A 15,968-nucleotide genomic window follows, 5' to 3' on the forward strand; every position below is an offset into this window, starting at 1 on the left:
TCTATACTATCTTTATAGTTTAGAAAATTTTCATGAGGAAATAAAATCACTAGCATACTAAAGTATATATGTGTGTGTGTGTGTGTATATACGTATATATTTATTTATATATTTTTTAAGATTCTTTGCTTTATAGAATTTTTTGCCATTTTAGAAAAATACTGTCTTTCAGTGAACTGGAGTTATAAAATTCCAATTTACAAGCAACTTTGGGAAATTTATATTGATTATGTTAAGGGAGGTACTTACATACTCTAAATACCAGGGAGGGGAGTTGAAAATAAACAAAAATTGGCTTTCTTTTAAACAGAAACTGCTAATTTAAAAAGCTTATATAGCTGACAGTGGGACAGGAAGTTCTGTTTTGTTTATTAGGGCAAAGGAAGGCAGTGGAGCTCATGAGGTGAGTGCTCTGCAGTGAACATCTATTGGTTCCCACTCAGCTTCATGCGCTCCCCTAACATTATCCCAGTTGTGACCTTAGTATCTGCCCTTCCTCATTCCTTGAATGTGATTGCTGTAAGACAGTGATAAATAAAGTATAAATTTATTTTGCTTTTTTTCCCCTTATTATTTTAGGTGCTGGAAAGCCCCCTATGTTTGGTGATTATGAAGCTCAGAGACACTGGCAAGAGATTACTTTTAATTTACCCATCAAACAATGGTATGGATAATTTTAACTTGATTTTATTGTTTATCAGTCAGTTAATGTAGATTATTTGAAGTTACCTATAAGGAAAATACACTGTTTCTTCATCTTTAGCATCCTCTCTTCATATTTATTGAAGTCACATATGTTACCCTGTATATTGTCAGCTCATTTTGAAATTTTATCCTCCTGAAAGTTACCATATACTCAGCTACCAGCTGGAATATGATACTAAACTAGAACTTTAAGGATAGGACACTGTATGCCATGAAAGCTCCTCAGGATACAAACTGTGAAAATTTATGGACTAAGAATATTTCTTTCGGTGGTTTCTCAGAGTTTCTCTGTTAGGAACGTATGAGATGTAAAGAAGCAGTAGCTTATGATGAAGAATGTAGATGTTCAAGTCAGACTGCCTGTGTATGTGTGTGTATTAGTGTTCAGACGGAGACTGTATTCTTTACCGGCAGTGTGAGCTTTGGCGAGTTATTTAACTGTCTCTGCCACAGTTTTATCACTCATAGAATAGAAATAATAGAATACATATTTCACTGGCTTATTGTGAAGATTGAATAAAATGATTTCACTTAAAGCACTTACACCAGTGCCTGAAGTGTAATGAGCTCTCAATAAATGTTAGCTGTAGTTATGTCTTCAAAAAAAATCTGTGCATTGCCATTTTTGTTGAACATGTTCTGATAATTGATGACAGTATTCTTTTTGACTTATTATGTGCCTGGTAGATTATTTGATTAAACCTAGTTGTACAAACTGTTTTTATCATTCTCTTGATTGCTTTGGTCACTGCTTTTATTTAACTCCTTTATGAAAGAGAGTTATATATAATAACTTCACATTGAACTCTCTATTAACAGGTTGGCTCTACCTACTCCAAATTCGGAATATTTATAATAGAGATCAGCTAAATATTTGATATTCTTTTTTTTTAAATAGATGTGTGCGTATGTGTTTTTTGGTTATTTTTGACCTCACTGCACAGCTTGGAGGATCTTAGTTCCCTGACCAGGCGTTGAATCAGAGGCCGTGGCAGTGAAAGCACCACGTTCTAATGTTTAAATGGTGTGATTTCTTTTTTTTGTAGTTTGAACTTTATTGTTATATCATTTATAATGACTATCATTGAAAAAGATATATCTCAATGGCATAGTTTACAAAACAGAAAATATATACTTGGGGCAGGTTCAATAGTGGATATAAATCTGTATTGGAAATAACATTTCTAATATTTCTAACACTTCTAATATTTTGAATTGTCTAATTTTGTCAAATTTGATCAGTTTGCCATTTTGGTTACCTAGTAATGTGACTGAAGAATGGTTTCTTATTTTTTAACTTCAGTTTTTCAAGTGTGAAGTCCTTCTGTCTTCATCTAGAAAGTTAGTTATAGTCAAAACTTTCAAGTGATATAGTTGTCTGAAATATGAAATCAGAATCTATCAGGTAAAATTTTAAAATGTCAGTTTTATAATTCTAAATTTAAAAACTGATTTATTCCATTTCATTGTACATAGTTGAAAGTTATAGAGGAAAGCAAATTTTTTCTTTAAATGACAATTTTTATAATGACAATTCCTTAATGTGTGATGTCAGAAGCACTTTTGGCATTAAGTAGTAGAAAACCTAATAGTAGCTTAAGCAATAAAATAATTATCTCCATAAGTAGATCTTTGCAGGGCTGGTAAAGTGGCTCAAGCAGTTAAAGAACTCAGGCTTTTCCATTTTCTTCCCTTTCCTTTCTTCTTGGCATGTTGGCTTTTCATCCTGAGGCTTTTTACCCCAAGATCAGATGACAGCCAAGGCTACCAGCACTGTGACTTTGTTGTGACTTTGTATAGCCATATTCAAGGCAGGAGTAATAATACCTTATTTTTCATGTGTCTTTTTGTTGTGGAGCAAAATCTTTTCCACCCTTAAAGCAATCATTAATAGAAATGCCTGACTCAGTGCAGGCGTGGTTTATCACCTGGGGTGGGAGAAGTGTCCACCTACCCTGAGTACATTGCTTTTTAAAACAAGATCACAGTTTTATAAGTGAGGAATTGTGGGACTCACTGTTTATTTCAGCATTGTTATAACTATGAGAAGCCTGAATATGTTTTGGTAAGGGAATGATTAACTAAAGTACATTTCTCCTATATGCACGTGTACATGTTTTTTCTAGGTAGATTCCTAGAAGTGGAATCTCTAAAGTAGCCGGTTATAATGGATATCAATACCAGAATATCTCTTACCCTTACCAATATTTAATAATAACACCACCAGACTTCTAAAATCTCCATTTCCTTGAGTACATGTGATGTTGAGTTTCCTTCGTGTCTGACTGTTTGTGACCCCATGGACTATAGCCCACCAGGCTCCTCTGTCAGTGGAATTTTCCCAGGCAAGAATACTGGAGTGGGTTGCCATTTCCTGCTCCAGGCAACCCAGGGATCAAACCCACGTCTCTTGTGTATCTGCATTGACAGGCAGATTCTTTGCCACTGTGTTACCTGAGAAGCCCCTGGTGTATTTACTGATCATCATATTTTTCTCAAACTTGCATATTTATATATTTCCCCCAGGTTACTGATGAATTGCTGATCTTTTTTGTAATGATTTGTGTGATTTTAAGATAAAAAATTATATTAACTTTCTCTGCTGTGTAACAAATGACCACAATAACAGTCCATACATTCAGTTTTCATTTTTGGTTGCCCTGTGTTCCTCATTGCTGTGCTGGGCTTTCTCTAGCTGTGGCAAGTGGCAGCTACTCTCTAGCTGTGCTAGGCTTCTCATTGCAGTGATTTCTCTTGTTGAGGAACGTGGGCTGTCGGTGCACAGGCTCCAGTAGTTGCAGTTCACAGGCTCAGTTGCCCCACAGCATGTGGAACCTTCCTGGACCGGGGATCAAACCTGTGTCCCCTCCATTGGCAGGAGGATTCTTAACCACTGTACCACCAGGGAAGTCCAAAACACACATTTATTATAGAAGTCCAGGCACAGCTTATTTCAGTATTATGATCAGAGTCTCCGGAGGCTGCAATTCAGTTGTCATCTGAGACTGCTCAGAGGCTCAGCTGGGGAAAGAACCATTTCCAAGTTCCCTCAAGTTATTGGCAGAATTAATTTCCTTGCATCTATAAAAGTAAGGGCTTTGGTTTCTTGTTGGAAGCTACCTTTATCTTTAGAGTCTCCCTGCAGTTTCTTGCTATGTGGCTTCTCCATTATGCCCACTTACTGACACATGACAGTTTTCTTCTTCCAAGTCAGTGAAAGGGAGTACTCTGTAGCTTAGCCAGCAAGATGGGATCTTACATATATGTAGAACATAAGCAGAAGAATGATCATCCTATCACTTTTTTTGTACTTGGCTATCACGTCTTGTTCACACTCAAGGGGAGGGAATTGATTGTACACACACGGCAGGAATACCAGGAGATGGGTTCATCGGTATGACTTTAAAGTCTGTCTGCTGTAGTATTCGGCGGTGTATAATAGTATTCTGCATTTCAATCATTTGTTTTGGTGTGTGTATATGTATAAAATAAATATCTTCTTTCTGTTCTTTGAATTTTTCTTAAGATGTTTTTAACTGAATTTTTACATTTGATATATAGACATTCTTTGAACTATTCTTGAAACTTCTTTAAGTTTGGAACTGTTTTAAAATAGAATATATTTTTGCACAAAGCAAAAATGGCCACAATATATTAGAAAAAATTATATTTTGAAGTTAATGATAACACACTTGGAGTAATTTTGTAGTTTGCTGTGGCAGCTAGAGTTTTTTTCTGATAAAACATCTACTGAGATTACATGGGAATTCAGTGGGAAAGGACATTAGATTCCAGTGGTATTTATCCAACTTTTCAGGTGGATCTGATACATATAAAGCAGGAGAATTAACTATTTGCTTTGTTTCTACAGGTAGGTTTTGAAGCTTTGCTTGAAACACTTTTAAGCTATCTTCTTCCACGAATTTCTCTCTTCTTACTTATGCATTTCCATAAAGATAGGCAGCACCTTTCCTGGCTCTATTATTCCTTCTTCCCAGTCCAACCAGTGGTTTTATGGTTAGTGTATACCTTTGCATACTTCCCCTCCATGCCTCCTTTGCTATCTCCAGTGGACCTCAGTGTTAAAGTAAATGAAAAATAGCTTTTGCCTTAGAAGAAGCTGAAAAACAAATCAGATTATATTGTTCAAAATGTGATTTTTGAGTTATTGATGCTTTTCCACTACTGTATCCAGCCCAGTGGTTTTGTAGCTAATGACTAATTAGAACTCCTATTGCACACTCACTTTGTGTCAGGCAGTTGCTTAACAGTTTTACATGTTTAATTCAGTCCTTCAACAACTCTGGAGTAAGTACAATAAAACCTTGTGCTAATGCGCCCTATCATTACGTGAATTTGGAAATAACAGTTTGGTACCTGTGTTTGGGTCACCCTGTTTAGAGAAGTGGGTCCTCTGGTCTCCACTATTGGCCTGGCCCAGCTTCCCAGTTTCAAGCTGTTGAAAGGATCTCTGACTTGTATGGAGTTTCTTGGGTTCACTGTATCTTGACTTTGAGTTCCAGCCAGACAGATACAGGACCCAGGATTGCTCACGTGGATGTTGCTGCCGGGGTAGATAACTGTGACCAGCAGGTACCATGCTGTATGGTGCCCATGGCTGCCTAGCATGCCTTGATCATTTTATTAATCCTCACTCCCTCACAAACCTACATATTGCGTATCAGACACTAAGAAAAGTAGACCCTTTGAAGATGAATACAGTTGATCCTTGAACAACATGGGTTTGAACTGTGCAGGCCCCTTTATACATGGATTTCTTTCAATAGTAAATACTGTACTACAGAATCCATGGTTGGTTGAATCTGAGGTTGTGGAACCTAGATCCAGAGGAACCTCGGAGAGAGGTGGCTGACTGTAAATTATATTTGGATTTTCAACTGTATGGAGAGTCAGTGCCCCTAATCCGCATGTTGTTCAGGGTCAACTGTAGTAGGTTATTTAACTGGATCATGATAAATGCCAACTTAAACAATTTTTTTTTTTCAGTCTCGGAGTAAGGGATTGTGATGTCAAAAAATTGTGACCCATGTGAAACAGGATTTTTTTTTTTTAAATTTTTCATACTGTTCATGGGGTTCTCAAGGCAAGACTGCTGAAGTGGTTTGCCATTCCCTTCTCCAGCAGAACACGTTTTATCAGAACTCTTCCACCATGACCTGTCTGCCTTGAGTGGCCCTACAGAGCTCAAATTGCCAACATCTGTTGGATCATCAAAAAAGCAAGAGAGTTCCAGAAAAATATCTACTTCTGCTTTATTGACTATGCCAAAGCCTTTAACTGTGTGGACCACAACAAACTGTGGAAAGTTCTTCAAGAGATGGGAATACCAGACCACCTGATCTGCCTCTTGAAAATCTGTATGCAGGTCAGGAAGCAACAGTTAGAACTAGACATGGAACAACAGATTGGTTCCAAATACGGAAAGGAGTACATCAAGGCTGTATATTGTCACCCTGCTTATTTAACTTATATGCAGAGTACATCATGAGAAACGCTGGGCTGAAGGAAGAACAAGCTGGAATCAAGATTGCCAGAAGAAATATCAATCACCTCAGATATGCAGATGACACCACCCTTATGGCAGAAAGTGAAGAAAAACCAAAAAGCCTCTTGATGAAAGTGAAAGAGGAGAGTGAAAAGTTGGTTTAAAATTCAACATTCAGAAAACTAAGATCTTGGCATCTGGTCCCATCACTTCATGGGAAATAGTTGGGGAAACAGTGGAAACAGTGACAGACTTTATTTTTTTGGACTCCAAAATCACTGCAGATGGTGACTGCAGCCATGAAATTAAAAGATGCTTACTCCTTGGAAGAAAAATTATGACCAACCTAGATAGTATATTAAAAAGCAGAGACATTACTTTGCCAACAAAGGTCCGTCTAGTCAAGGCTATGGTTTTTCCAGTAGTCATGTATGGATGTACTGACTCATTGGAAAAGACCCTGATGCTGGGAAAGTTTGAAGGCGGGAGGAGACGGGGACGACAGAGGATGAGATGGTTGGATGGCATCACTGACTCAATGGACATGAGTTTGAGTAAACTCTGGGATTTGTCGATGGACAGGGAGGCCTGGCGTGCTGCAGTCCATGGGGTTGCAAAGAGTCAGACACGACTGAGCAACTGAACTGACTGAAACAGGCTTAGGGATAGTGGTTATTTACGTTGTATATAGTTTGGTGTCCATTATTATAAATTCTTCTAATGATTGAGAAAATTAATTGGATAGAAGAAGCTGTCTAGTTATAAAGACTATAGTTAAGGAGTCTATGTAAATTCATTATAGTTTATGTAGTCTATGTACATTTTCATTTCTTGAGTCACAGTATTTATATGTAGTTTCTTCCCGTTCTAACCAACTGGTTAATTGGTTAACCAGTTAGTTTAAATAGTTTAACCAATTATTTAATTATGAATTAAATAGTTTAACCAACTGTTAATTTATGAACTTTACATATAGTGTTTTTCCTTAATTCACAGAATTTTGCATGTAATAGGCTCTCATTAAATGTTGGCTGAATTGTGTTCAAAGTGATATTAATAAGTCTGCCTGTTTCATGCAGTATTTCTTTCCTTGCAAACCAAATCTTTACATGTTTTTAACATTCATTTTTTACTTTTTAAAATTGTGATTTCACATTGTTTCTGTAATTTTTAGACTGTCAGAAGCAAATTTTCTTTTTTATAAGTATTAGTCATTGTTTAAGTTTACTAATAGTAGAATGACAAGTTCCAATTTGCCTGTGACAATCTTGGTTTACCTCTATTGTTATGGCTTAATTATTTTTATTTTATTTTATTTTATAATTTTAAAATCTTTAATTCTTACATGCATTCCCAAACATGAACCCCCCTCCCACCTCCCTCCCCATAACATCTCTCTGGGTCATCCCCATGCACCAGCCCCAAGCAGGCTGTATCCTGCGTCAGACATAGACTGGCAATTCGATTCTTACATGATAGTATACATGTTACAATGTATGGCTTAATTATTAATAGCTTCCTCTTTCACTCTTAAGAGTACTTCAGTTTAGATAATAATTTAGTCACACTACTGATTAACAACTTTAAATTTTTTGTGAGTTCACAAAAATTTTTAAGAGAAGAGGAAAAGAAAAAATGTAGATGATTTTTTTTTACCTTATATGTTTTTTCAAGTTAAATGACATGATATATTAAATACAAGTCTGTTTCTTGAATATTGATTGATGGAGTGGTGCTTTCTTTTTCCTTTTTTTTCCAGGTATTTTAACAGCAGTGATAACAATTTACAGTACTGGGGATTGGACTACCCACCTCTTACAGCTTATCATAGTTTTTTATGTGCATATGTGTAAGTTTTTCTTCCTTAACATAACTTTACATATTTATGCCCTTAGCAGATATAGTAAGGAACAGTTTGTTGATTAGAGGAGAGATCATTTGTAGCTATTATTGTATTATGGTTTGTAGAGCACCATGCCTTTATAATTGGTTTGTAGGAAAGTTAACTATCAGAGTTTTAATATTTGTGTAATCTTTTTGGTGGAAATGCTAGAAAGAGCTTTGTTTTGAAGTAGAAATGTTACCAATTATGCATGGTTTACAATATGGTTAGTTGTACATAGGAAAGCTTTTTTCCTGGAATGGCCCAAAGTAAATGAAAAATAAAGGTCTAAGTGGTATTGTGATTAAACAGTCAAATTAGAAACTAGAAGTACTGTAGTGTTTCACTTATAATTTAAGATCGGATTGGAATTCCTTCTTTTATAGGCATGGAATGGTTTATAGATGATAAGGCACTTCTGTTTAGTAGAGACCCAGTTCTACTCTGCAGTGGTATTCCATTTCAGACCTACAGTGTGTCAGTAGAAATTTGAGGAACTTCTTCACAGTATCTTCTGAACTTATTTATTTTACTGTTTCCTATTTTTAAAAAATTAGCTTTCTGGACTAAAAATATGTCTCCAAACTTCATGATAACTAGTTGTTCTTTTCAGTGTTCTGCAAAATGTTATACGATTGAAAACTTAATTTATCTTTAATAATTATGTTCAGTTTTATGCAGTGATTTATGATTAACAGCTATTTACTGTAGCCTATTATTATAACTGAAGAGATGATAAATTATAATGCTGTGATCCTTAGTCCTAGTATATTGCTGTTTACAAAGTACGTGTTTAGTAAATGAAAGGTGACACATTAGATTGTTTTCACACTGAAAGTATCATGAAGGTAGGGCTTTTAGTTAAAATGTTACATGAGTTTGTTGGAAGATGAGCAAGGTGGATTCCTTTTTTTAGCTTTAGTCAGTTTCATATGGTTAAATACAAAGAGTTAAGCCTTAACTCTATTGCTTTATAAAAGCAATGGCCACTTTTCAACATAGATTCATATATCCTCAGGTGTCCTTATTGCTAAAAGTGATGGGGAATAAAGTGCATGTATGTATGCTTTGATTTGCAGGGCAAAGTTTATAAATCCAGACTGGATTGCTCTCCATACATCACGTGGATATGAGAGTCAGGCACATAAGCTCTTCATGCGTGCAACAGGTAAAAGAGCGGTAGATATTGAATGTAAAATATGCATATATATGTATACTATTTGAGCAAATGTGTATGTAAACTAAAACACAAAAAAGTAGAAATGAGTAATTTTGGGTGCCTTAAATTTGTTATTATCTCACTTAATAAAAGACACCCAAATGAAGTAAAATACTGTTGTTATTCTTAAGCTGAGAAACTGAGGCCCAGTAAATCACTGGGTAATATCACTAGCTCACCTGAAGTTGGTTAGCTCTGAATTAAAGTTTTAATTGTTCAGGAGTTTGCTTTGATAAATCCCTTTCACTTTAAAAGTAAATTACAGTTGTATGGGCTTCCCTACTGGCTCAGTGGTAAACAGCCCACCTGCCAATGCAGGAAATGAAGGTTCAGCCTTTGGGTTGGGAAGATCCCTTGAAGAAGGAAGTGGCGACTCACTTCAGTATTGTTGCCTGGGAAATCCCATGGACAGAGGAGCCTGGTGGACTACAGTCCATGGGTTTGTGAAAGAGTTGGACACGACTGTAACTAAACAACAACAGTTGTATATCGTACATTGTATTGCTGTGTAGTGTTGCTAAATTAATCTTCATCACAAATGTTTATTGAGCTTTTATTGTATGCTAAGAGTTGAAAGCAATGAGCTTACATTTTTTAAAAACCTTTACAAGACTTAGGCTTTATGGGTCTTTTCCTTAATTACTCTAAGTCTAGTCAGATTTGTTCTCTTTACTATTCACGCCATGATAAGACTCTCAGGTCCAAGAGAGAACCTGCATTGCCCCTCCCTCTCCAACACCACTCCCTGCCCACCCCTACCCCCCCACCTTTAATCCCATCTGAACTGCATACTCACAGCATGATATTTAGCTTCTGAGCCAGTACCTGTATCTGGAGGAAACTCATGACTTTTAGACACAGTCTGTTCTATTTTCAAAGAGCTCCAATTATTAGAAATTTCCTTCTTATCTCGAACCTTCACTAGTCATATGAAGTTTTGTTTCCTTGGGCCGCATAGAACAAGTCTGGTCCTTTTTATACCTAACACCTTACAGACATGTGAAGTTATCTCCTCTTCAGGTTAAACATTCTTAGATACTCCGGCTCTTATTAGATGACCAGTTTCTTAAATGTAATTATGGTCTTGAGGCCTCTGGTTGTGCTCCTTTGAATATGTTCCAGCTTTTCAGTGTCATCTTAAATGTAGAATCTGGGGATGAAAATAGATTGCATGTATCCAACACTGATAGTTTACTTTGTTTACCTTATTCTTGAACTATGAATATGTTTACCATATTCTTGAATATGTTTTCTGGTACAGAAAAAAGTAGGTTCTTTGGATAGCTATGTTGTATTGTTGAAGAACTTAATAGTTTTTCTTTGTTCTGAAAGGACCGAACATTCAGAATTATGAATTGCTTTATTTTTTCCCCACTTTTTTTCAGTTTCTTCTTCACCTCGGCCTCTCAAGGTCTTTGTATGCATTAATTAGCAAAACTTTATGAATTTTTATAAATATTCACATTTAAAAAGATTCTCCTGTGCGTCTCCACATTTGAGGTACTAGTCACATCAGGAAATTTGGAGCATATAGATATTGAGGGGAAAATAAAAGTTTACTTCCCTTGCTTTGAGTATTCTTAATTTTTAAATCCAGGTCAGGGCAAAGAGAGAATTAGATACGTATAATTAATTTAATGTGTGAATTTATTAGAGGAAATTAAGACACTCTCTAGTCCTATATCAGTTGAAATTAGGCACAGGTGAAAGGAATGGAAAGGGCTCCATGTGGAAAGGACTCATCCAGAGTGGGTAGCAACCTTGTGTTAATAGAATTCCCACTCAAGGTTGGAGGGAAGTGATTAATAGGTTATGGTAAATCTTGATGGACTCTCGCCTAAAGTCATTTGTTTGTTTTTTCAGTGTTAATTGCTGATTTGTTGATATACATACCTGCAGTGGTTCTGTACTGTTGTTGTTTAAAAGAAATCTCAACTAAGAAAAAGGTAGGTTTTGAAGTAGCCTGACATTTCATCTCTGAAATGTTTTATTAGCTTAGCTATTAAGTGTAGAGCTTAAGGAAGCTATGCTTTTGGGAATAGATAATAGGGAACAGTATATCTTCTGTCAATTAATTTTCATTTAGAAACATTAACTTATCTTAGAGTGATTATTTTAATGCCCAACTGTAGTAATAAGAGGCACTGAATTTTAGAAGTTACACACTTCTGAGTTACACAGAATCCTAAATTTATTGCTTAACTGGTAAATTTGAATGTTGGGTTGGCTTGGGAGAATGACAACTGAAAGGTATTTTGAGAAGTTGCTATATCGTCTCATATCCACAGTTAATGAATATTCTCTTTGGTCATTTTATATATATTAATTCTTAGATTAATTTATCTGATTTGTATATCTAAAAGTGCTTTCTCTAACAAATACCTTTTAGTGATTTTTTTTTTCATTTTTACTGGAGTATTCTATGTCACCTCCATGAAAACTTCAGTATTTAAAGAGTTGTTTTATAAAAATGAAATATTTTGATAAATAGAAGGTAAGAATGGAATATTTGCTACTGTGTTAAATGAAACTATGCGTTTACCTTGTTTGATTCGAGTAACAGATGACTATTATTTCATAATGATTTTCTTTGCAGATTGCTAGTGTGTTATGCATACTGCTGTACCCAGGCCTTATTCTGATCGACTATGGACATTTTCAGTATCCTTTACTGATTTAGAAATGAAGTCAGATGTGTCATGAAATCTAGGCTCCGTTTGCATAATGTTGTCATCTACAATGTCTTATTTACTAGGGTTCTTGCTTATATAAACCTTTTAAAAATGATAAAAGTATCTCTTCACCAGGTGTTTACTTGAAGGGTAAAGTTCAGGTTTATTAAAAGTAGAAATGCTTTTTCACACCCATTTGGCTTGGGAATGGAACACTGGTAACTGATTAGCTCTTCTGGAAAGTTAGAAAAAGAATGCCAGGTACAGTGATGCTCTCCTAATACTAAAAAGGTAAAACATCTTCTATCTTTTGTAAATGTTATCTGACACTGACAAAAAGACTTCCAGTTTTTGAGTTTTAAAACAAAATGTTTTTCTAACAAATAGTGGTAACTGGAAGCTTCAGGAAACTAAAATTTAATGATTGAATCTATGTGGATTTTGTGTGTTTAATTTTTGATACCTAAATTAAGGAACATTCAAGTAAACAAATTGTAGAGGAAACTTGATAAAATCTGTACATGGCTCTCCAGTTTGTCTTCTAATGCATTAAATATTGCTGTCTGTCTCCATCTGTCCCAAAGGGAAAAAAATCCATACCATGATTGCTTAATTAATCATTTTTCCTTTTGTCTCTAGTCTATTTTAGTAATAAAATACATATATATCAAAAGACTTGTGAAGGATATTCAAATATGTAGTTGCTTCCACCATGTTTTTTATTCTGTCCACTTTCCTAATTGAGCTCTTTTTTTTTGGCTTTGTAGAATCATGGCTTTCAGATAGTCTAATAATATCAAGAACACCGAGATAAAGAAAGGAAACATGAAGTTGTTTATAAGATTTTTTAAAACTATATTTACTTTGAAATGTTAACACTCCTTCAGAAAAATACATAAAGCATAAATGAGTCGGCTGTTATCCATGTCAAGAACTAGAACACTGCTGGTATCCAGAGTGACCCTGTGCACGGCCCTCGTACTGCTCCCTCCTCCTTTCTCAAAGACAGCCACATACTGGCTGTGAAGACTATAGTTTGGTTCTCCCCCGTTTTTTTTTGAATTTAGCATAAAAGAGACAGCACAGTAGGTGTTCCTTTGTGTTGGGTGTTTTTGGTTCAGCATTGTCTTTGTGAGAGTTATCAGTGCAGTTCTATGTAGACTATGCTGCTTTGAACTTTCTTGTAAGGATCTCTTTGTATACATGTAAATATATTTCTTATGAGTGGAATTGCTGAATTATAGGGTAGGCACATGTTTAAGTATTCTCATATGGTTTTTAAGTGTAATCTACCAAGCAACACTCCTGTGAGCTCATCCTCAACAATTGTCAGTTATTTTCCTTTTAACCATTCTGGTAAATTTGTAGTGGCGTCTTCTCTGTGACTTGAATCAACCTCTTGAAGCTTTTGGGATTATGTCATTTTGTATGAACACATTTTTTAAACTACTATTTACTTTACTTTCCTCATTTGTAAAATGGAGATGATAAGAACCCTACTTTTTAAGCTTCTTGAGAATTAAATAAGTTCACATTTGTTAAATATTTAAAACACTACATGGGAGGGGCTAAATACCATGTAAGTACTTACTGCTCTTATTATCTGTATTGTTATTGCTGCTTCTGTTATTACTGTTTTTTACTTTTTGGGCTCTGAAATTTGATATTAGTTTGGGCAGAGGCATTTTTGACAGTTGTTTTGGACACTATGGATCGTTCGTTTTGAAGACTCATGTTCTTCAGTTCTGGGAAATTCTCATGAGTTAACTTTTTTTATAATTCTCTCCCTTTTTTCTAAAGCTTGTTAGACAGATATTAGATCTTTCATCTCCATCTGGAGCATCTGTCTTTGTTTTATATTTTTGAAGATTATCTTGCTTTATGTCTAACACTTCTGTTAAATTTCATTTGTTAAGCATATCTTAAATTTCAATTTACTTTCTTCCTCCCACTGTTCTGTGAATTATTTCTGTTCTCCTAGGTCAGTCTTTTCTCCTTTTCACTTTGGTCCTTTTCTGTCATAGTAGTATTGAAAGTCACTCAGTTGTGTCCGACTCTTTGCAACCCCATGAACTATACAGTTCATGGAATTCTCCAGGCGAGAATACTGGGGTGGGTAGCTGTTCCCTTCTTCAGGGGATCTTCCCAACCTAGGGATCGAACCCAGGTCTCCTGCATTGCAGGCAGATTCTTGACCATCTAAGCCACCAGGGAAACCCAAGAATACTGGACTGGGTAGCCTATCGCTTCTCCAGCAGATCTTCCCTACCCAGGGTCTCCTGCATTGCAGGCGGATTCTTTACCAGCTGAGCTACCAGGGAAGCCCTTTTCTGTCATAGGTGTTGCTTAAATGTCTATTTGATCCTGGTGTGTTTATTCTAAGAATAAGGCAGAAGAGAAAGCTGCATGTGAGCTCTCTGCGCTTTTAGTCCACTGTGGGGTACACGGTAGGGTTCTGGCCAGCACTCTGGGACCCTTAAATGTCACAGTGTGGAGGAATTTGCACTGTAGTGTTAACTTCTGCACTAGTTGCTTGAACAGTTTATTCCATTTTGGGGGAGAGAAATATTCCTTCTTTCCTTGCCCAGGGGTAAATGCTTTGGCTCCCAGATAATTTTTGCAGAGGCATGAGGTGGGATGTGACTTCTCCATTTGGAATTTTCAGTGAATCCTCGTTTTCTTTTCAACATCCTCAGGTACTCCATCCTACTTGTTTCCAGAGTTCTCTGAGCGTGTGCAGGGCGGATGGGCTTCTTGCTAGCCTGAGCCTCCTCTGTGTGTTCACTAAGCTGTGGCTTCTTTTAGTGTATTTTATTGGTTGCCACTTCTCTGTCCTCTTTCTGTCTTCTACAAATGTGTTGACATCTTTATCTCTTATAACCCACCCCTGTTCTCTTTATGGCTGTAGATGTATACTTAAAAAAATTCCCCATTTTAAGGGGGTCTCAGGAAGGAGAGGAGGTAGACATGAATACTCAGCTCCCCATTTTCAACTGAAAATCTAGTGTGATGCGGTTTTCACATAGCAGTGTTGTTAATTTCCAATCAAGCACAGGTATTAATTTATATTATTGATGCATATTATAGAGGAAGGATAGTGATATTAGTAAGTTCAGTGTTTTTGTGTATTTTTAACTTTTGGAGCATTGATTTTGGTATGTTGTTACAGTAATATTGTAAGATAACCCAGCAGAAACAAAGCTATGTGTTACTTATTTAGAGTTCTTTTAAACCTAAACAAATCAGTTGCTCTGTTTAGTAGCAGATTTAATATATTTGAGACCACTATATATAATTTCAAATTTGCTTATCAGTTTAATACTTTCAGCGTTTATTTAGAAATTTTTTTGATTATACATATTATTACAGAATCACATAAGTAAAATGTTCTTTAAAATGCAAAATCTCTTTTAATTATTGAGATAATTTCCTTGACATGAGAACATATATAATTCTGTGAGTCTCGGCTTTGCTTTGTGGGGTGTTCTTGGAGTATCTTATGACTGGGACCTGCTAGGGTCCCTGGCATTTTGCTTAGCTATAAACTATAAGCAGATGGAACTTTACCACTCCTTGCCATTTTTTTGTTTTTTACTTGGCAAGTGTTTTAAAAAAGGCCTCAAAGGAAAGGGGTGAGTAGCTTTTAAATAGCAGAATTCAAAAAGTCAGCTAATTTATTTGGCATACTTACTTTGGAGGAAGGTGGTCTTTCACTTTGCCTCCTGGTGATTTCTCATTAATGTGTTGGTGGCTGTGGGGTGAATGTTAAGAGAGATTGTTATGTTCTGTACTCTTTTATTTTAACTCTTCCTAATGAGAAAAATATTTTGATCAATGACTATTTATGGGGACTTCCCCGGTGGTCCAGGGGTTAAAACTCTGCACTTCCACTGTAAGGGAAGTTTGCAGGTTTGACTCTGGTTGGGGAACTAAGATCCCGCTTGCTATGCATTGTGGCTAATAAATAAATATTTTAAAATATGT

General features: G+C 35.9%; 1 protein-coding gene and 1 long non-coding RNA gene across 4 annotated transcripts in view; one reads left to right on the plus strand and one right to left on the minus strand.

Annotated features, from left to right (window-relative positions):
* The window catches only part of ALG6 (ALG6 alpha-1,3-glucosyltransferase), an 80,102-nt gene that overhangs the window by 16,947 nt on the left and 47,187 nt on the right, over positions 1 to 15,968 (plus strand). For all 3 annotated transcript variants that reach the window (XM_042249120.2, XM_042249121.2, XM_012166271.5), the window contains exons 3-8: positions 580 to 664; positions 7,971 to 8,060; positions 9,173 to 9,261; positions 11,176 to 11,258; positions 11,909 to 11,973; positions 15,431 to 15,616. In XM_042249120.2, coding sequence (XP_042105054.1) covers positions 580 to 664; positions 7,971 to 8,060; positions 9,173 to 9,261; positions 11,176 to 11,258; positions 11,909 to 11,973; positions 15,431 to 15,616 — 598 coding nt within the window. The remainder of the gene's footprint in view (positions 1 to 579; positions 665 to 7,970; positions 8,061 to 9,172; positions 9,262 to 11,175; positions 11,259 to 11,908; positions 11,974 to 15,430; positions 15,617 to 15,968) is intronic.
* Positions 9,850 to 15,944, minus strand: LOC114115268 (uncharacterized). The gene is made up of 2 exons (XR_003589639.3): positions 15,676 to 15,944; positions 9,850 to 10,462 (listed from the first exon to the last, which is right to left on the minus strand). It is a non-coding gene; the product is annotated as an uncharacterized LOC114115268 (long non-coding RNA).

Source organism: Ovis aries, chromosome 1, assembly GCF_016772045.2.
Source record: "Ovis aries strain OAR_USU_Benz2616 breed Rambouillet chromosome 1, ARS-UI_Ramb_v3.0, whole genome shotgun sequence".
NCBI lineage: Eukaryota > Metazoa > Chordata > Mammalia > Artiodactyla > Bovidae > Ovis > Ovis aries.